The sequence below is a fragment of the Ictidomys tridecemlineatus genome, chromosome 7 (genome assembly GCF_052094955.1).
Source record: "Ictidomys tridecemlineatus isolate mIctTri1 chromosome 7, mIctTri1.hap1, whole genome shotgun sequence".
Lineage (NCBI taxonomy): Eukaryota > Metazoa > Chordata > Mammalia > Rodentia > Sciuridae > Ictidomys > Ictidomys tridecemlineatus.
In genome coordinates, this window is record NC_135483.1 from 66,070,332 (window position 1) to 66,092,694 (window position 22,363).

The 22,363-nt window shown below is 38.2% G+C and overlaps 1 protein-coding gene and 1 long non-coding RNA gene across 2 annotated transcripts in view; one reads left to right on the forward strand and one right to left on the reverse strand.

The window, feature by feature from the left end:
• Cyp7b1 (cytochrome P450 family 7 subfamily B member 1) overlaps positions 1–9,828 on the reverse strand; it is a 178,535-nt gene extending 168,707 nt beyond the window's left edge. The window contains exon 1 of the mRNA XM_005322962.4: positions 9,695–9,828. Coding sequence (XP_005323019.1) covers positions 9,695–9,792 — 98 coding nt within the window. The 5' untranslated portion in view covers positions 9,793–9,828. The remainder of the gene's footprint in view (positions 1–9,694) is intronic.
• A 29-nt stretch (positions 9,829–9,857) lies between these two features.
• LOC120892981 (uncharacterized) lies at positions 9,858–17,165 on the forward strand. Its single transcript, XR_005737857.2, has 2 exons — positions 9,858–9,986; positions 12,649–17,165. It is a non-coding gene; the product is annotated as an uncharacterized LOC120892981 (long non-coding RNA).
• Positions 17,166–22,363: the final 5,198 nt, after the last annotated feature.

Consider the following 22,363-nt stretch of genomic DNA (forward strand, 5'->3'; position numbering starts at 1 on the left):
TAAAAGCCCCCTGTTCCTGTGGATAGGTAGAATCACAGCTTTGGGGACAGGAGTTCCCTGTGTTTCTCCTTTGCTAGCAAAGCAATAAAACTTTTTCCTTTTTCTCAAGACCTTGTCTTCATTATTGGATTGGCATCGAGGACAAGGACCAAGCTTTTGGTTACAACAGTAGCACCTCCATATTGTTCATTTCCATTTTCCTCGACACCTTCTCAAAAATCATCCTTGCACTGAGTGGAGCTGAGTTTTGGATCTAGGCTCACTTTAGTTCCATGGTCCTGTTCTTTGCCTTACACAGCACTGCTTTCTGCAAAATAAAATTAAATAAATAAATAAATAAATATATAAAAATACTGCTTTCTCCATGCTGAAAGACTGAACAATGGATAACTTCACATAAACAAATTGCCTTCTATGGTCTGCATGTCTGTGTCCCCTCAAACTTCACATGTTGAAATCCTGACTTCTAAGGTGATGGTATTAGGAGGTGAGACCTGTGGGAAGTAACTAGTGGAGCCCTCAGGAATGGGACTAGTGCCCCCATAAGAGACCCAAGAGAGCTTCTTTGTCCCTTCTACCTTGTGAGGACACAGTGAAAAGATAGTTATATATGAGAATGGGCCCTCACTAGACATAAATCTCCTGGAACCTTGTTCATGAACTTGATCTCCAGAACTAAGAGAAGTAAATTTCTGTTGTTTAAAAACCAATTTTTAAGCTGGGGATGTAGCTTAAGCAGTAGCACACTTGCCTGGCATGCATGGGGCACTGGGTTCCATCCTCAGCACCACGTGAAAATAAAATAAAGATGTTGTGTCCACTGAAAACTAAAAAAATAAATAAATATTAAAAATTCTCTCTTTCTCTCTCTCTCTCTCTTTAAAAAAAAAAATGAGACTTTGTTATAGCAACCTCAATGGCTAAGAAATTGTTCCACATGCCATACAAGCAAGCACTCAAAAATTTTATTCCAACAAGGATAAAAGATTTATGCTAATCCAACAAAACTTCTGAATTGATTTTCTCCTATAACAAACAGATGACATTTTTAAAGCTTCCATAGGACTTTTCAGTAGAATGTGATTATAGAATTGAGTAATGATGAGAAATATGGACCCAGTGGCAGTACCAAATATCCTATAATCCATTAAATAAACATTTGATGACACACAAAATAAAGTCAACCACAAAATGTTTGTTTAACAGAGTCCTCCCCTCCCTCTGTTACACAATAGGAATATTCTCACAAGACTTTTTTTTTTTTTTTTGCTTTTTCTTTTTTTAAGTTGCAAAGTAAAATAGTAAAGCAAGTCAAAACCCATTTGGATTGGTAATAAGACCAACCCTGGGCTTCATCAGGTAAAGTACTGAACAGTGTACAAATTGCTTCATGAAGAACAACCCAGGTGCCAGGAGAGTGTTCTGACACCTCTGTAAAAACACAAAAATCTACCTGCTAACTTGAGCACACTCTTGAGTAGTAAATGGCTTTGCTCTCAGCTGTCCATATCTTTTTTTTTTCTATATTTTGTTATGAGAAAAGGGAGAGAAAGAAAAAAAATCTACTAATAAGGGCAGCCCAGTTCTTTACACTTGCATAGCAGTGGAACAATGCCATGGCTCCAGAGCCCCATGGGTCCTGTTTGAGGGTAATCAAGTACAGTGGGTCCTCTAAATCCACAGGTTCCACATCTGTGAATTCAACCAACCACAGATTGAAAATGTTTGGAATAAGCTGCATTTGTACGGAACAGGTATAGACTTTTTTTCTTGTCATTATTTACTAAACAGTACGGTATAACAAGGGTTTCTATTGTATCCAGTGTTAAAATTAATCTAGAAATGATTCAAAGTACATGGGAACTACATCATTTTATACAAGACACGTGAGCACTGTGGATTTTAGAATCCCAGGAGTTCCTGAAACCAGTAGATACTGAGTGATGACTAATCAGAAAGAGAAATGATTTTTTTTGTGTGAAACAGTAATATCAACAAATCAAATTTCAAAACAATGCATGGTCTGTATGACCTTAACATGTCACAACTCATCTTACTTGGACTAAAACTACCTTAACAGCATTTTAGTCTTATTTCTTACCACGGACAGCAATTTTGGGATATGAGTATGTATGTGTTGGGGGAGAGGGGTGGAAGGAAACCCTGTGACAAACAGTAACTAGGAGAAAAAGATCTCTGGATAGTGCCATGGAAATCTACTGCACAAGTCAATTCTCTTCTAGGCTTTCAAACCCAGATAGCAAATGATATTTGAACATTCTAGACTTTATCTCATGGCCAGGTCACTTTATCACAAATGGCAAGATCATCCCTGCTTCCAAATAAGACTTTGCTCAGTAAAGAGAGGGCTGAACAAGAGTTCAAAAGAACACCTTATTCAAACCTTAGTCCTCCTGACTGCAAGCCACCACAAACTTTTCTTGTCATTCATCTACAAAGAGATAAATGTAAGAATCTTTTAGACCTGTTTGACAGAACACTTTTATGTCTGCTAGATCCAATAATAAAGAAAATGACCTTGGGTTTGTAACACCTTTTACATTTCATTTTATGAATTCTCTTTTTTAATTAATTTAACAAAGAAGCAGTCCTTGACAGATGCAAATTAAAAGAAAAAAATGAAAAAGACTAGTCCTTCATTACAGCTAGCTTGAGGAACACTGCAATAGAAAATCCCCAGAACAGGCAAACAGAAGCAGCTCAAAGACATTTGCTGGTGGAAATTATTTACTATATGGCTCAAGGTTACTTTTACCATGTTCAGAAGGTAACTGATAATGCACACAGAGACAGCCGGACTCAGAGGAAAACCAGACAGACAGAGAAATTGAAAAAGAATCAATACTTAATCAATTCTTTGAAAATTCTGTAACCTATACAGTCCACTACTATACCCCACAATGACAGTACTTGCAACAGTTGAGAACTACTGAGAGAAAACATTTTCAGTTTACCTTTTTGCCATTAGATTTCTATGGTAGGCAGTTGATTATAGTCTCAATGGCTACTGGATAACAATTCAAAGCAGAATTCCCTGGATACCTTGGTTCCTCTAAAGTATCCACATAACAACTTCCATTTATTAAGCACCCAATATTCTGGAACATTGGTAGGTATTTGATTATTATGTTTCAAAGAGGTGAAATATTTGTTCAGGGTCTCAAAATAAGTAACAGATGGAGCCTGAATACAAGGGAAAAAAATGTGGGAAATAAAGTAATCTTATAAACAATTTTCATTAAAAACTGTTAAAATTAGGGGAAAAAAAGATCTTTGGGGGAATCACAATTCGATCCACAACAGTATCATTTTTTAAAACTAATTTAAAAACATAAATTCTTCCTAAGTGAGCCTTTTTGACCCAAGATAGACCATACTCAGATTCTCATACACAGATAAATTTTGATGACTTTGATAATGAGATCTTGAGGTTTGAGCTGATGAGCTTTAATGATAGTTTGGAATATGAGTTGGTGTTGTAAATGGGCTGAGACTTTAGGGGATACTGGGATGGGTTGAATATATTTTGCATATGTGCCTCTTTAGGGATCAGAGGAAAGACTATGTTGGGCAGAATGTATGATTAAGTTAAGGATCTGGGGAAATATTCCTGAATTATCTATATAGGCCCAATATAATCACGAGGATCCTTATGAGAAAGGCAGGAGAATCAGAATAAGGAAGAAAGATTTGAATTCAGGTGAACCGTGGGAACTGGAAGAAACAAGGAAATGTTTTTTTTATTCTCCCCTAGATCCACCAAAGGAATGCAGCCTTGGCACTCTGAATTTAGGCTAGGAAGACCTATTTTGCATCTAACATCCAGAATGGTTACATTAAAAAAAAAAAAATCTGTATTATCACCCCCTTCCTATCATTTTCTTTAACTAATTTCACCTACTCATTATAAACCTTTGGATTCTGTCTAAAGTGTCCCATTTTTTGAAAACCCCATATAACTTAGTCTGCTCGGCTAGTAACACTTTTATTTAGAAGACTTGACCATCTTATATTTATTTTTTTATTTTTTATTTTTGAAAAAGAGAGATTATATTTATTTTAATTGTTTCAAAAAGGTCTAATTTTTGTCTTTTTTATAGAGAATGGGGGAAGCAAAAAAAAGAATGAAGGTACATTTATTTTCATGTCTGCTTTTTGATACACAGACTATTTATATATGTTGTCTTTGACAATAATTTGGAAAGTAGGTATACTTAAACCTATTACTAAACCTATCACTAGTAAACAGAGACTTTTGAAATGTAGCTAATTGTTGAACAAAAACATATCCAATGAAATATTAATGACCTGCTGTAAATGAATTGGGTTTCCAAGTGCCCCTCAAATCTGAGTCAGAAATCAGCCAAGCACCGTGGTTCAAGAGCAGGAGGCTGAGGTAGGAGGACTGCAAGTTCAGTCAGCCTCAGCAACTTAGCGAGGGCCTAAGCTACTCAATGAGACACTGTCTCTAAATAAAAAATAAAATGGGCTAGGGATGTGATGTGGCTCCATGGTTGAGTGCCCCTGTGTTTACTCCCTGGGACCAAAAAAAAAGCTACCACTACCATCTACCTATAATGTTAGTTCTTCCAAAGGAAACAAGTATTGATATATTGAAGAAGAATTTATCAAAGTTTTATTTTAAATACATAATTTTTTTTAATTTTATAAAAGACACACTTTTGGGGGGTTGTTTGTTGCTGTTGGTTTTGGTATTGGAAAGTGAACCCAGGAGCATTTTACCTCTGAGCTACATCCCAGACCTTTTTATTTTTTATTGAGACAGGATCTCACTAAGCAGCTGAAGATCCTGCAAAGTTGCGGAGACTGGCCTTGAACTTGCACTCCTTCTGCCTCAGCCTCCCTATTCACTGGGATTACAAGTGTGCTCCACCTCACCCAGCTAGAAATGCCCATTTTAAAAAGGCAATGTAAAAGTGCCTGTTAGAATTAAAAAGAAAAGAAAATCATCCACACAAACACATTACTTAGATAAACCACTGTTGAACCTCAGATATTAAATTTCATACCAGAAATGGTGAAGCTTGAATTAACCTAACATTTCCATAGATGACTAAATATTTTTTTTTAATTTTATATTCACTGAAGGAAAAAAGATAACGAAGGAATGAAAACTCTGAAACAACAGACCATGTTGAATGAGGTCCACCGTAAACAACATCACCCAAAGCAAAAAGTTACAATGTGTCTTGAGGTTTCAGAGTATGAAGTGGCTGGAAATCAAGGAGAAAAATCTAAACCAAGAGGGGGACAACCAAAAAAATTTGCACCACTCATTAAAAAATCCCGGCCAACCCTGGAGGAGTGCATCTGCAGATAAGATTACAAAGAACCCATAGGAAGGAATTTGCCTGGAGGCCAAGCTAAGAGCTATCCATCCCCAAGGAGACAGATTTCAGTGTTTGAGTTGCTATAACAAAAAACCATAAATTGGATGGCTTACAAACAAGGGAAAGTTCTGTCCTAGTTTTAGAGGCTGGGAAGTCCAAGATCAAGGCACCAGCAGATTCAGTGTCTGGTGAGGGCCTGTTTTCTGATTCTCAGGTGGCCACCTTCTTGCTTTGCTATCACGAACCCAAGCCCTCATTTTCTAATATTATCACTTCGAGGGGCAACATTTCTTTTATTTATTTACTTATTTATTTTTAACAAGCAAGAAATAGGTTTATTGAAAAGAGACAGAGATGCAGAGACAGACTTCTCTGAAGAGAAGGGTCCCCAGAAGTAGGAATCCAGTGGGGGAATTCTGGCCTGTTCTTTTTGTGTTCTCTGGAATTTCCTCCCTTCCTTATCTCTTCCCCTATCCATGCACTGCTCACTCTTAAGGATGGGTGCCCCCTGTGTCCACATGTCTGTTTTTTCTATTAGATCCCCTGCTCAGGAGCATGACCATGGAAGTGTCTGTCTGATTGAGTCCCCCACTTGTGTGAGGGGCAAGATTTCAACATGAGATTTAGAGGGACATCAACATTCAGATCATGGCCCCATCAAATAAGGCAGTCATAGTCAGTATCTCAAGCTTCCACAGACTCCCTTTGATAAAAGATAAAACTAAGCTTTCACAAGTTTAAGATAATCAGGCAGAAATGTGTCTGCATGCCAAAACAAAATTTAATACTTCATAGGAAAACAATGATCCAGGATCTAGAAGGATCATGCTTACAGTCCAATATACTAGCCTTATCAAACATTGGTGAGGATGTGAGGCAACTGAAATGCTCATACAAGACTGATGGAAATGTTTAAAAAAAAAAATAAGGTGCAATTACTTTAGGAAAGTAGCAATTTCCCAAAGTGAATGTAGGTGGAAAAGCCTTTACCTTAAGGCCCATTAATCTTTTTCTAGGTGCTAAATGTACATATCACACACACAATTTTAAAATATTGATGTGATTTTAAAATGCTTATAAGCATAAAAAAAAAATATTACCTACAAATAACCACCGTTGAATGTCTGATATAGAATTTGTATACCAGAAATGGTGAAGTTTGGATTCATCTAACATTTCCACAGATTGGCACAAAAGAAAATCAAAGTGGCCAGGCATGGTGGCTTATGCCTGTGGTCCCAGCAACTAGGAAGGCTTAAGTGGAGGGTCACTTAAACCCAGGAGTCCAGACCAAGCTGGGCAACAGAGTGAGACCCTGTCTTAGGAAGAAAGGGAGCGAGAGAAGATGGAGGGAAGGATGGAAGGATGGAAGGATGGACAGGAAAGAAGGATGAAAGAGGGAGGGAGGGAACTCAGAATGCTCAGCAAGAAGAGTCAGAATCAGTGATAGGTAGACAATAAATACCTTCTGAGCTGGTTTTCACCTTTTGTTTTTCATTTTACTAATTTATATAACATTGAAATTTTTACATCAGAACATCCAATGTTCCTATAATATGCTATATTACATACTTTTTACACATAGTTGTTTGAATAATAAAAATGGAATGAGAATAAAAATGTATATATAAAATCTTTTTAAAGTAAGTAGATGAGCTGGGTACAGTGGCCCATGCCTATAATCCCAGCAGCTCAGGAGGCTGAGGCAGGAGTATTGCAAGTTCAAAGCTGGCCTCAGCAACTCAGTGAGGGCCTAGGCAACTCAGTGAGACCCTGTCTCCAAGTAAAATATTTAAAAAAGGCTGGGGATGTGGCTCAGTGGTTAAGTGCCACTGGGTTCAGTCCTTGGCACCAAATAAATAAAATAAAATAAAGTAATTTAATTATAAGGAAAAACAGTGGTGAATATTTTTTATCATGTTGTGATATAAAAGTGCTTTCTAAACAAGAAGGTATGTCTAGAAATTCTCAAATGAATATGAATTATAATAGTAAAAATAACTGTAGCAGGTACTAAAGTGTGTGAAAAATCATTAATGATCAGATAAAGAACACAAGAGAAAAACAAGTTATAGAAGAACAAAGAGCTTATCCTTTAAAGATATCCAAACTTCCTTTTCTGAGGAAGTAAGCAAGGGGAAATTGGGATAAAAGATAAATTTTATCTTCTGTAGTATGAGACTGATAAAATTAGAATGATTTAAATTATTAGTATTAGCATGTAGGGAAGTTTACATTTATATAGATGATTAGAAGTAACATAAACTGGGACTTAGGGAAATTTGACAACATCTATTAAAATATAAAGCTCATATACATTTTTTATAACAACTCCACAGTCCTACATAACTATTTTCACATGAGCCCAAAGATATCCATTATTGTGTATGTGTGTGTGTATGTGTGTGTGAGAGACTGATCTCTCTACAATCATTACAAATAATGATTTTTATAAACTGACATAGAAAGGTATATAAAATATATCATAATGTAGAAAAAGTTGCAACAGAGTATATTCTACTTTTGTTGTTAACATATATTCAGTCATATTAGTATAAGCATAAAAAAATTGGTAAGAATATATAAGGGACTCTCAATCATGGTCTCCCCTCTTAGTGGTGACTTTAGACATTTTCGAGAGCATTAAACTTCCAAACACCAGAAACAGCAGCACTAAAGAACAGGATTCTCTAGGTACTGGGTCAAATGGAGCTAATGTATATTCTGAAATGCAGTGTATCAAACTTTTTAAATAGAGTCTCTCTGGTATGAAGAAGTGAGCAGTTGATGACATGAATATCTCAGCAAAATAATTTTTAGCCATGCAGAGTAAGAGGGATCTATTTTCAGAATGCTGGGGAGAAAGTTTATCTGCCCTTTTGCCTTCCCAACTCCTCCCCCAGGTTCCACATTCTTACCCCAATGACCATCAATATCCAGAACGTCCTAGTCAGCTTGTCTATTCCTGCCCTGCATGTAAAGTGGGAGTAGAACAAATAGCCTTCTTGTCTACCACCTTCTCTTTTAATAAAAAGATATCTAGAATTATATCTTCACTGGCTTTGGTTTATACTGCAAATAGAGAAAGTGGAACCTCCACTGAATCACGTAACACTGAAGTTAAAGTGTCCTAATCATCCTTGGTTCTAAAACAAGAGAACAGCCACTGGAAAAGAGGCCGCTCACTGGGAGAAGGTATTGCACATTCCAGAAATAACCAGAAAATTTGAATGGCAAGAAAAGCAAGTACTCTTATCTGGAGTATTCACTTGCAGCCATTCTAGAAATGTCTATGGATAATTATACCCTGTACAATAGTGCCATTTTTCCAAAAATTGCTGAGAAACAAACTATCACATGTACATATACTTGTATACATTGATACATATATCTGTAAGTATGTATGTTAAAACTATCAATTGCATCCCCCCAAAACTTACCTGCTTGGTTTTCAAAAGTCACAAAAACTAGGATTGGAGTTGCAGCTTCATGGTAGAGGGCTTGCCTCGCATGTGCAAGGCCCTGAGTTGGATTCCCTGAACCACATTAAAAATAAAAATAAAAAATAAAAAAGCACGAAAACTGTACTAGTATGGAGGGACGGGGGAGACAGAGGAAAAAGGAAGATAAATCCCAGGTGAATGATTTTTTTTCTACTTCCCTGTTTCAAATCAGTTAAAGAAATGACACACTTCCAGGCTGTGGTATTTTCTTGTCCTAATAAAAATAAAGCAATGGTATATTCACACTATTAAGGCAACTACTCCTCAAAAAATTCCCATCCGTTAAGTGCTACGATCCCATTTTTGCAGACAAGGTACATTCAGGTAAACCGAGGCACAGATACCCAGATTTCATTGTCCCTCCCACCCACCAACATTTTCTTGAAACATTAATTTCAAGTGAATGAAATGCAATAAATAAATAAATAAACAAATAAATAAACAAACAAATAAATCCCTTCCAGAAACGCTCTATGAATTCTAGGCCATAAAGCAGCAATTCAGAAACGTGGCACAAAAATGTGCCTGTGCGAAAGCCACTCGCGATGCACAACGCACACTGCAAACGTTGGGATTACAACAACCTAAGCTGGAGCAGCAAATTGAATTCGGTCCCAGAGCCTCAACACTTATGCCTATGTACGACACAGAGAGGGAAGAAGCCTTTGTTATTACACACGCTCCCAAAGAACGCCAGTGGCCGGGAGCAACTTCTGTCTACTCTGGAAATCATGGAGGGGGCTCCCTTCTCCATCGGGGTCGCGCGCGGGCCGCGGGGGCCCAAGGCGCATGCGTGTCCCCAAAGGCCCGGGCGCTTACCTGATGCGCCTGGAGCGCAGGCACAGGGCAAGGAGTAACAGAGCTACCGCCACCGCCAGGCCCTGGAGGCTGAGCGGTTCCACGGAGAAGTAGCCCATTCTGGAGGACAGGTCTTTCGCCTTCCAGTGCGCGCGGGGCCGCGATGGGCAGCCCGGGGGGACCACCGCGGGCGGCGACTCTGCACACTGCGACCGCTTTTCTGAGCGGCGCTCCCAGGTCCGGGAAGGAGAAGCTGGCCTGCCCGCGGCGCCTACAGGAATGTCACCGCGGGTCTCGGAGGCTGAATTACAAAGTTAGTGGACTCCCCTCCCCCCGCCCACCCCTCAACCACGTGCACCGCCCCGCTGTGTCACCCCCTCCCGCCCGGCCTCTTCTGGAAAACTGCGTCTCTGCTCCTTGGGGCAGGAAGAAGGGCCAACGGGGGCGGGGGGGGGGGGGTAAGGAATTAGGAAGGCCTGGAGGAGGGGGATTTCTCCTCTGAGTTGGAAGTCGCACCCAGCGGGAGGAGCGATTGTCCCTGCTCCTGTGAGGGTTGGAAAGTTGGCCTCTGCGCTTTGACGCAGGCGAAGTCTTCAGAGACCCCCTGGGAGCTGGGCCAGCCGCTGGTACCTGCTAAGTGCCCCAGGTGGTTTCATGTTCACCTCCTTCTAACACCCTCTTTGCTCACACGTTTTTGTTGAGAGCCTACTGTATCCAAAGGCCCCTAGAGCCAGCTTGTAAGAGGAGTGATGGTGAACAGCACAGCTGAGAGCCATAAGCCCCACAGGTTGTACTAACAAAGAATAAGGAGGAAACTTGGAAAATATCTATTCCTGAGTAATGATCATCCACCAGATATTTTACACACATAAACTTTCCTTCACAAATTGTGATACAAGTTTTTAAAGTAGTATTTTGTAGAAAATACAGTGAAGCTCAGTCTGTCTGTATCCTGGTTTCAGTAGATAAATTCTTACCCTTCTAAACTTGTCTTTTTTTTTTTTTTTCTTCTGGGAATTGAACCCATGGGTGCTTACCAATGAGCCATATCTCTAATCCTTTTGGGGATTTTATTTAGACCCAGGGTTTCACCAAGTTGCTTAAGGCCTTGCTAAGTTGCTGAGTCCAGCTTTGAACTTGCGATTCTCCTGCCTCAACCTCCCAAGCTGCTAGGATTACAGGAGTAGGCCGTGGCCCCAGACCCCCTTGGTCTATTTTTAAATATCTGTGACCTTTGCATCATGCAAGACTTTATCTCCATTCTTCTCAGAATTAACACACAATAGCTTGAAAACTCATCTCCTGTGATCTTGGACTTCCCTAATCTGACATCCCCTAAAACGCTGACTGGCTTTTACTTTACCCAGAACTCTTTTTGATAAAGTCATAAATCTTCCACCCGTGATGAGATGCTGCCACAATTTGTCTCCATGGTACAACTACCCTGGCTAGTACAATAGGATACACACTAAAGCTGGAGCTGTTGTGTTGCTCACTGTCAACCCATTCACACTTTTGTTTAGAATGTTCCCTCTGCCTGAAAAATGGTCGTGTCTCCTAAATACTAAACTTCTACCTACCTCTCAAGGCCAAGTTCAAATCCCACTTGCTTCTAGAAATTGTCCCCAACTCATTTTTGTAATTCATCTTTTCTGCCCATACTTCTGACACTCTGTTGTTACCTTTCTTTCCATCATGTGTTTCTACTACACCTACGTTATTTCTAAGTCTGTTTTTCCTGCTATAAAGATAGAACTCAAGAACCATCTTAGCTGATATAATTATGTCCCAAATATTTCATCCAATATTATTTGTAGTACATTTGAAATTCAAGCTTATCTCCAGGTCCTTATATTTGCTAAATCCAAATCTGGCAGACCTACGTTAATTCCAACACAAGGGTTCATAAGGCACCCGGGTATAGCAACTGCAAAATTCTAGCTGGCCACCAGTTCTCTTAAGTAATCAGCCACTGTTCTTTCGACATTGGTTGGTTGCTAATGTTCATGTACTTTCAACACACTAATCAGATCAACAATCAAATCTAAAGGAATCACCATGGGCTGGCCCTTAAGACTTTGAGATGTTTGTATAAGAAATGTCTTCAATACCAGAGGATAACTGGCCTAATCTTATCATTTCTCCTCAGTAAGTATTGATTGTGAAACACACTGAGAAAGAAAATAGAAACAAAAACAGACGTAAAAGCAGAGGGAATAAAGGGAGAAGATGATGCATAAGAGTCTCTCAGGTAATAGCCATGAGTGTCAGGATGGTGGGTCTGTACTGCAGAGCCTCACCCCAGCAGTCCAGGTGACCCCCATTTACCAGGTGATTGACATGGTGTTATGGTTTGGATGTGATTGTTCCCCATGCATTTTTGTGTTGGAGGCTTGGTCTTCATTGTGGTGGTGGAACCTTTGAGAGGTGGAGCCTAATGGGTCAGGAACAGAATTGATGAGGTCATTGTAGGCACTGTCCTTAGTTCTCAGGGGACCCTGGTTCTTTTAAAAGTGACTCGTTATAAAAGAGCAAGCCTCACCCTCCCTGAATTCATCTCTGGCTTCCTATCTTTCCATGTGATTTTTTTTTTCCTTCTCTCATGTGTTCCTGCCATAATGCCATCTACTATGACATGGTGTAGCCAAGGGGAGTCTCACTAGAGGCTGAATCAGTGGGACCTCATGTTGGAATCTCTATAGCTGTGAGCTACACAAATCTCTTTTCTTGATAAAGTATGTAAAATATCTAATCTGAGGTATTTTGTTGTAGAAACAAAAAATGAACTAATGTCAATAGCTTCTTTCTTTGTTTTCTTTTGTCATCTTCCTCCCCCCACCTAGTGGTAGAGATTGAACAGATTAAACATAAGGCCTCTTAGGCAAGTGCTCTACCACAGAGCCACACTCCCATCCCCCTTTGTTCTCTTTTTAATATAGCATTTAGGCTTGAGCTCTAGCCTTACTTCTCTCTAGGTCTTCTTTTTTGATTCTCAAGAGACTGTTTGAGCCAAATGTGGTGGTGCACACCTGTAATGCCAGTGACTCAGGAGGCTGAGGCAGGAGGACTGCAAATTCAAGACCATCCTCAGCAACTTACAAAGGCCCTAGACAATTTATGAAGACTCCATCTCAAAATAAAAAATAAAAATGCCTGTGGAGGTGGCTAGCTCAGTGGTTAAGCACTCTTGGGTTCAATTTTTAGTAAAAAAAAAAAAAAAAAAGAAGAAGAAGAAGAAGAGGAGGAGAGAGAGAGAGATTGTTTGAAATTTTACCCTACATTTCAACCTGGTCATCCTAATTCTCCTGCTCAGACTCTGAAAACACTATTACACTGAACTGAAACCTCCTAGTTCACCTACTTAGTCAACAACTTTTGTTAAATGCAAACTGTATCTATGGCGCTGCGCTTGGTCTGTTGGACCTGTACAAATGAACACAGTAATGCTTCCTTCAAAAAGCTAAGATGCAGAGGATTAAGGGATTAATTGGGATAAAGTAAGAAAAGAAACTAGTTGGCATGAGATTGTGAAGTGATGGTGGGGGAATTTAAGAACAAGCACCCATATGGCTTCAATCTTGTGAGTTCCTGTGAAGCAAATGATGTGCAAGGAAAAGGGGCTTCAGTTGTTGGAAAACATTAGAAAGTATCACTGTGGGGAATGCCAAAGTGGAATTCCACATATTTCTTTCCCAATATCCCTAAATCAGGGTTGAGTGCTGAAGCCTGAAAGGGCCTGTCATCTTTGACATAAAATATAGACTGAGTTTTGAATCATATCAGAGCATAATACTTTATAACTAAAAGCAATGACTGCTCTTCTCCTCCCCTGCCCATAAGTTCTATCATAACCAGCTCTGATTTTCTAATCCCTTCTGTTAAAATGAAGACCTCCACTACAAGTAGAAAAAAAAAAAAAAAGAAGTGGAAGAAGGAAAAGAAGATGAGCTGCATGTTTTATATACCTTGTTTTTTTCTAATACTCAAAATAATCTTTGATATAGATATTGTACGAATTGACTATCCCTTATCTAAAATGCTTGGGACCAGTCATGTTTTAGATTTCAGATTTTTCAGATTTTATAATATTTGCATATACATAATGAGATTAATTAGGGAATGAGACCCAAGACTAAACACCAAATCCATTTAGGTTTCATATACATCTTACACACATAGCCTAACATAACTTTGTGCAATGTTATTAGTATGCCTGTGTTTTGACTGTGACTTGTCACATGAGATCAGGGGTAGAATTTTCCACTTAAGGCATCATGTCAGAGTCCACATTTTTTTTTTTTTTTTGATTGTGCTGGGAATTGAATCCAGAGTCTTGTGCATGCGAGGCAAGCATTCTACCAACTGAGCTATGTCCCCAGCCCAATATTTTTGATTTTCACATTAGGGATACTCAACCTATATTTTCTTTCACATTAAAACAAGACTCAAAGAGCAGTTACTCAGCTGCTATTTCTGACATGAAGTGGCCCCTCCTTCATTGTACCATTTTGCTCTCTGTAGAGCTTTCTTTCACTAACCCTGTACTATACCTTTTCAGTCATTCTTTAGTTTTTATGGATCCAGCTTTTACTTTGAGTTGTCCATCACTGATGTACCCCGTGGGGAGAATTGAGCTTCTCTTTTGTAGGTTGGCCTTCTTTGGCCCTTGGGTGCCTCTGAGGATAGTTTTTCCATCCGAAAGAAATGGTAGGAGGGGCTGAGGCTGTAGCTCAGTGGTAAAGTGCTTGCCTCAGATGTGTGAGGCACTGGGTTCAATCCTCAGCACCACATAAACATCTAAAACTAAATAAATATTTGAAAAAAAATAATGATATAAAATTGCCTTCCTTATAGGTTTATAAGACTTAAATTGTGAAGAGTAGATATATAACAATGGAAATGACTGAAGCTTCTCCCTTTTTGTCAGTTCAGCAACTTCTGCTTCATTGGCATGGGGCATAAGTAGAAATGAGTTCAGAAGACAAATCCAACCTACTGAGGTGTTAGCTTATTGATGTATTACTTCTGCCCATTGTAAAATGTGTCATTTTTTTCTTTCCTGAATGCTGGTATTCAGAGTCTGATTTCAGCTGAGATAGCAATAATCATATATCCTGAGATTGATACAAGCCTGAAAGTTATTGTATAATTTGGCACACAGTAAATGGTGAGGCATTGTAGATGTAAGCACCAAATATGGCTAAAATATAACAGAACACAATGTTACTGATTAATATTTAAACTGTTGTACCTGTTTTCTCTTCATTTTCTTTTCTTCTATGAAACGACTTTGCAGTATTAATCTAACAGTCTAGTGCAGGATACACATAGACATGGTAGGCAAAGATTTTATTAAGTAAAATCCTGTTGAATGAGCAAAGTGACCCAACAATAGAGAGTGTAGTTCCATTTAAATCTTTTTTTATATATATATAAAGTACGATTTTAGGTAAGACCTGAATATAATTATTTTGAAGCAGCTTTAAAATTGGTGGAACAGATGGCTCTGATTATCTCCAAAAGGAAGGGAAGGATTGGAGAGTTTTGTCATTTCTTGTTTAACAGTTTTGGCATTGCTTATACACACTTAACGTTTTGAATACTCTGGTTTATAAATTCTCAATCTCGTGCTAAACCTTATTTCATTCTCACATTCTCATCTGACCCTACTTCCCATGCCAACTCTCAAGACTCAGTCTCTTTGTGACTCATACTGGCTCTTTCAACATTTCATTTCCCGATTATCCCTGAACCCAGATTTCCCAGGACAGAAAGTACAAGGTTGTCCCAGAATTTCTTTTAACGAGAACCATTCCTTCCGCCCCCAGTCCCTAGCCAGTCCTGTTCACTAAGGGAACATTTTATAAACTCAAAAGAATTTTCTTTTGAATTGGACCAGGCTGGTTCTCTGAGGACCTAAGCAATGTAGAGAGAAAAATTCTCTAAAGATGAATAAGGTTATTTGGGAATAGCAGAGTTTTGCCAGGGAAGTGTGGATACTGTAGCAACTATGAGCATGATCATAGGTTGAATCAAGGGGGAGAGGATTACATAAGCTATTTGGAGTGATAGCATCTGATTATAGGGATCAATAACAGAGAAGGCATCCATCCCAGATCAAACAGACAATTATTGGGGAGAAGTCTGCAGAAGTTGTTTCTATGTAGGATTGCAGGGGCCTTTGTGTAAGGTTGTGGTTCTGGCAGAGTCTTGTGAATAGTTAACTGTTATCAGTCAATCATGCATGAGATCCCCTTCTTTACAATTTCCTGGCTTTATTTACTTTTTAAAATTATATTTTGGCAAAAAGTAGCCCCATTTTAATTCTGATAATATTCACAGATAACTATCCAAAGAATCTTCAATATTTTGTTTCCCAGTCTTCTTGGGCCAGGATAGGTATCTTATGCTTCCCCCTGGCAAAGTTCAGTCTCTTTGGTTCTCCACTGTCTCCAGAATTTTCTTCATACCTCCCGCCTTTGAAATGCAAAGCAGTTCAACTCATATCTCATTTAAGCAAGCAATTGGGGTGCCCCATGCCAAGTAACTATCAAAAATTTCATCTAAATAATGAGCATGCAATATTTTCAAAATATAATAACCATTGTCAACAGAACAACAATTTAAAATGTTTTTTAAAAGGGACAGGAATCATTTTCTTTTTCAGGAATGTAAGTAGATATTAAGGAAATGAGGGGAGAGTGATGTCCTCTCCAACCATCCTCACAGAACCCCTGACTATAGTGACAATCAGAGCATATATGAATGGACAGATATCAGCATGTTTCCCTTCTATATCGATAGTTTTATTTCTAGACATGCTATGCCTTTTCTTCACCTGTCTCTTCCTTGTTTATGGACTAGCTTTTCATTCTAGAAGGCAGAAGAGCTAATTTAGGCTTTTCAGAATTTCTTCTTCCTGCCTTTGGGTGTTTGAGGACCTCAAATTTTTTTATCCTTTCCCTTGTCTCTTTGTTTTTGTTTCTCCTTTACCAGTTCTGAACCATCTTGAAATCTCTTCCTCATCTAGATCCTTACTGTCAGTCTCAGCAAGGATCTCAGCAAGGCCTCTAGCACTTACATACCCCACACCCTTGCAGCAAAGTCAAACATAATGTTTTAAGGATCTTCTGAGAGCTGGGAATGTGGCTCAGGCGGTAGCGCGCTCTTCTGGCATGCATGCGGCCCGGGTTTGATCCTCAGCACCACATACAAGCAAAGATGTTGTGTCTGCCAAGAACTAAAAAATAAAATATTAAAAATTCTCACTCTCTCTTAAAAAAAAAAAAGGATCTTCTGAAACTCACACAGATATTAGAGTTTATATTAGAATTCTACCCTCTACTTTTTTCTGTATCTTTGAATCAATTTTTTTATATGTACGTGTATGTGCGCTGGGGATTGGATCCAGGGTTCAAGCACTCTACCACTGAGCCACATCCCCAACCTACCCTTTGACCCAGCTATCCCACTCCTCAGCTTATACCCAAAAGACTTAAAATCAGCATACTACAAGGACATAGCCATATCAATGTTGATAGCAGCACAATTCACAATAGCTAAACCGTGAACCAACCCAGATGCCCCTCAGTAGATGAATGGATAGGGAAACTGTGGTATATATACACAATAGAACATTACTCAGCACTAAAAGAGAATAAAATCATGACGTTTGCAGGTAAATGGATGGAATTAGAGAATAAATATAATGCTAAGTGTATTACTCTAATCCCAAAAATCCAAGGCTGAATGTTTTCTTTGATATGAGATGCTGACTCATAATGGCAATGATGGGGAGCATGGGAGGAATGGAGGAACTTTAGATAGGGCAAAGGGGAGAGAGGGAAAGGAGGGGGCAAGGGGGTACGAATCATGGGAAGGAAAAGGAGGGGGAAAAGGGGAAGGAATGATGGTGGAATGAGTTAGGCATCATTACCCTAAGAACATGTATGAAGACACTAATGGTGTGAAAATACTTTGTGTACAATCAGTGACTTGAAAAATTGTGCTCTATATGAATAATATGAAATGAATTGTATTCTGCCATCGTGTATAACAAAACTAATAAATAAATAATAAAAAAGTATGAAAAAAATGTACTTATTTTGACTTTGATGAAGCATTTTCTCATTTGACCATTTAATAATCCAGTGAGCTGAATATTATTGTCAATTTATTCATATACCCTGTAGCCTCCCTAACAACAGGCACCATGTGTGTCTGTCTGTTTAGAATTAGGGTTCATTGTAATGAATCAAGTATCTTTTCACCAGAATACCACCTTCTGTAAGTAGAGACTGCCTGTCAAGTTCACTACTGTATCCTTACACAGGGAATTCACTGTATTTGGCACTTTCATATGTACTGTGTACACAGATCAATCAATCAATACTAAATAAAATAAACAGACAAGTAAATGAACCATTCACTATTTATTAATCACTTATTACATGCCAGTTACTATTCCATGCTTTTGGGGGCATTTTTTTATATAAACCTCACAACAACCCTGGTGTGCAGATAATTTTATAATCTCCATTTCAGTATGAAAAAGCAGGCACACAAAGATTAATAACTTGCAGTTGTATAATCTACATCTCTAATACCATGGCCATCTTGTTCATAAACGTATTGATCAAGGCCTGGAATAACTGAGGAAAGAAAGTAATCATTAAGATCTTATTCTTTGGGTAGCATTCACATGTGACAAAAAAAAATGTTGACATTTTGAGAAATCTATCTACATATCCCTTCCCTAGTCCTCCTTGTCAACAATTCTTCAATCATTTTTCTTCTACATACATGACCATACAACTTAACTGTTAACCATTACCCATCAATTCCTGTAGTTACATACATCTGGCCGTCGTTCTTTCCAGGCAGAGAAAATCATCGGGTATATTGCCTGAAGTTCTGTCTACTGGAAGGACTTCCCTTCACACCTATTCTTGAGGGTCACCTTGAATACAGCTGTAGTACTGCATCTCTCCCTTTTGTGTGGTACTGAACTGCCACACAGTATTCTCTATAAAGGAAGATGAATTGCTTTTTCTTTTTAAATCAACAGATCAGAGGAAATAGTGATGATTCGAAAAAGAAAAGGTATTACAGCAGATGTGAACCTTGAGAGTTTGAGCTATTTGTTCAAGAAAATTATTTAGATCTTTAAAAGCTTCCTTTTCCCCCATCTAGGCGCTCCAGCTCTTTTAGAAATTATCGAATCAATCTACAGTAATTTTACTTGTTGCTATTAAATTCTTCTGTGCCTGCAACCACTTAGACATGCAAGGTGACTCTGGATGGTGCTAGCTAATTTAAGTAGTGTTTTTCCACTGCACTTCATGGACTAACAGTGCCCCATTTGCCGTTGGCAGCAGATTCATTAGTGTCTTTAAATCTCGTTAGGGAACTAATTCTAGAATCCTAGTACTAAGATCTTGTACTCTGGAATTACTTTTGGTAACAATAATTGTGTTAGGAAGCAGAGTCATGATTCATATTATGAAAATAAGAGATTTTTATAGGAATTAGACTTTACACATTGTGGGAAGAGCTAGGGAAGTGAAGGCGAAGAAAGGAAACTTGGAGAAACAAATGCCTGAATCAGCATGTCAGGTGGACATGTTGGATTTTGCAGAGAACTCATGGAACAGAGCACATTTAATAGCCAACCTGGACCGTGGAGGGGGAGTTAGGAGAGAGAGAGCACTGGGGAAGCCATGACTTTATGAGTTTTAGATTGCTGTGGTGACCTGGCTAACAGTTGGAAAGATGACCTGGGCAAGAAGTGGAACAGAGTAAAGAAAACCTGGGGAAACACTGGTATGGAAGGAAAGTTAGATGATTAGAGTCAAGTAGGCCCTTCCAGTTTCATCACTTACTAATGTGATCTTATAAAGACTCATTAATTTTTGAAACTGCATTTCTCTAGCTTCAAATGTGGATAAGATATCTATGTTTAGGGGCTCCTTTCATGCCTTTTAACATTTTTTGGTAACTCTATTTTCCTGTCTGATTTTAGGATGATGATGAACTCTTTCCATCATAAATTAGAATTAGTTTTAAAACATGATCTCTGACATATTTTAACTATTTGATAGCAAAATTGTAATAATATTATTTTCAATGTCTCTCTCCAATCCAGGTGCTATAGCAACTTTTTTGCCCATCACCATCAATTTAAAAAATACATGAATAAGCTCTTCTCTAACAGCCAGAAATTTTACATTGTTCCATTTTCTCCTTGAAGTCATATTTCCATTCCATTTCTCCCACAAAATTTTATCCTAACATAATATATTTTTATGCTTGAAGGTCTTTTATTGATAACATTTTATATCTTTCTGTAATAAAAATAGGTATATAAATTGAAATTAATTTTTTATATTCTGTATGACCATGAGACCTGTTATCTTTTTTATCTGAACTAAGATATTATTACACAATTATTATTGGCACATTATTAAACAAAGAAACTTATATGTATTATAGAAATTGATAATTAAAACTAAAAAGTTAAGTTTAAATAGAAAAGCACATTTTGAAAATGTGTGCTAGACATGTGTGTTTGTGTGTATGCATGTGCCTGTATGTGTGTGTGTCTTCTTCTTCTGAGAGTGAGAAAGTTTGATCCCATCATCATCAATGTATTTACTTCTTTGATCAACTCCTACCTATATGTAACCAACTTCCTATCTCTACCACCTTCATGGCCCCATTCCTACAGCCTCCTCACTCCTTTGAGGTTCTGACATTCTCCACAGGGCCAGTGTGTAAATGCCTTTACTCTGCTTTTCTATCTTCTGATTCTGAGATAGGTAGGTAGGTAGATAGATAGATAGACAGACAGACATTACAAATAGCACATGGAGCTTGTCTTTGTCTTGTGTTGCTGTATAGAATGCCTGAGATTGGGTAATTTATAAAGGATAGAAATTTATTTCTTACAGTTCTGGAAGCAGGGAAGCCTAAGATAGAGGGGCCCACATCTAGAAAGAGCCTTCTTGCTGCATCATCCCCTTGCAGAAGATGAAGAACAAGAGAACATGGGTTGGGGAAAGAAGGGAAGTGAACTGATTCTTTTCTCAGGAGCCCACTCCCACAATAATGGCATTAATCCACTCATAAAGCCAGAGCCCTCATGACCTAATTAAGTCTTAAAGATCTCACCTCTCAACACTGTCCCACTAGGGATTAAGTTTCCAACACACAAACTTTGGAGAATAAATTCAAACCATAGCAGAGCTTCCTACTGAGATTCTCATCTATTAAAATAACCTAGGAACCTTCAGTATTTCCTAGTAACACACTTTGGTTGGTTTTTTCTCAGTATCTTCCTTAGCATCAATGACTTCTTTGACAAGAGTTGGCAGGATGATGAAGAAGTTATATGTCTTTAAAAGAAAATTGTTACCACTGCTCACCTGACTGCACAAACATATCTCATTTTAAAATATTTCAACACAAGGAAAATGCACCATTTCTTTTCTCCTACCTTGTCCAGAACAAGATAGCATACACATGACTCTTATCTTTTGTTATAAGTTTGGTTGTGGCATGGAAAAATCGTGAAGTAAAAACAATTGAACTTGACCCCAGAACTATTCTCAGGCAAACTGATTTTAGGAAAAGGTAACAGTTGAAAATGTAAAAACAGATTTTATTAAATCTTTCAATGCTTACTAAGTTCTTGGAAAATCTTCATGGCACACATACCTAGCTTAGAAATTATTGGTGTAGGTGCTTGAAAAATTAAGTAGCAATAAATTTTAGTGAATTGATGACTGTGAAAAAATAAAATAATTCATGCAGATAATCCAATAATGTCTACAGGTTACAGTGAGATGAAATATGTTTAAGTGTCATTCATTAATGAGAATGAGTAAGAATTGAGTGTGAATTACACTTCTGTAATAACAACCTGTAGTAGAAACTACAAAAGCCACTTGAAAATTATCTTAAATTTTGGCTTGTGTAAATCCAACTTTTCATATTTATACGTTCATCTCTGTCATGTTGTTTTTGATGTTCAATATAAAGTAACCCAACTATTTCAATTTAATGTGTAAATTGCTCTCAATTTAAAAGGCAAACAGTGTTTTCAGGAATTAGGGTATACATATTCACCCACACAGTTTCATCATTCAGCAAATAGTTGAATACCTACAAGAGCTAAGTACACAGCCAGGCACAGGCTCAGGGAGTGTCGAAATGGGCAAAATTTATACAGAGTCCCTGCACCCATGGAGATGCAGTTTAGAATCTGATAGGAAACAAACAAACAAAAAAAACTATGATTTAAACAAGAATATGAGATCCACATTCAGAATACAGATTAATTTACCAAAATGAGAGGCTGTATCCAGAGTGTCAGTGTGGCTGTCAGTTACAGAAATTTGAGAACCCATTTTTAAGGTGACATCATTGGATCATCCAATCACAAACAGTTTCTGCATCCGTTGGTCTTTTCCCTGATTGAAATCCCTCTGAAGGTGGTTACGATGATGAAGAAGCTTGGATCATGGCTCCAACTCTGGGAATAAGTATCTCCCCAATAAACATAAGGAATGAAGTTCCTTGATGGGAGAAAAAGTGTTCTTTAGTGGGAGAAAAAAGAAAGATAACTGAGGGTAGGTATGTCTGCTACAGTTTTTAATCCATGAACCAAAATCTATCTGGTTCATCTTGTTA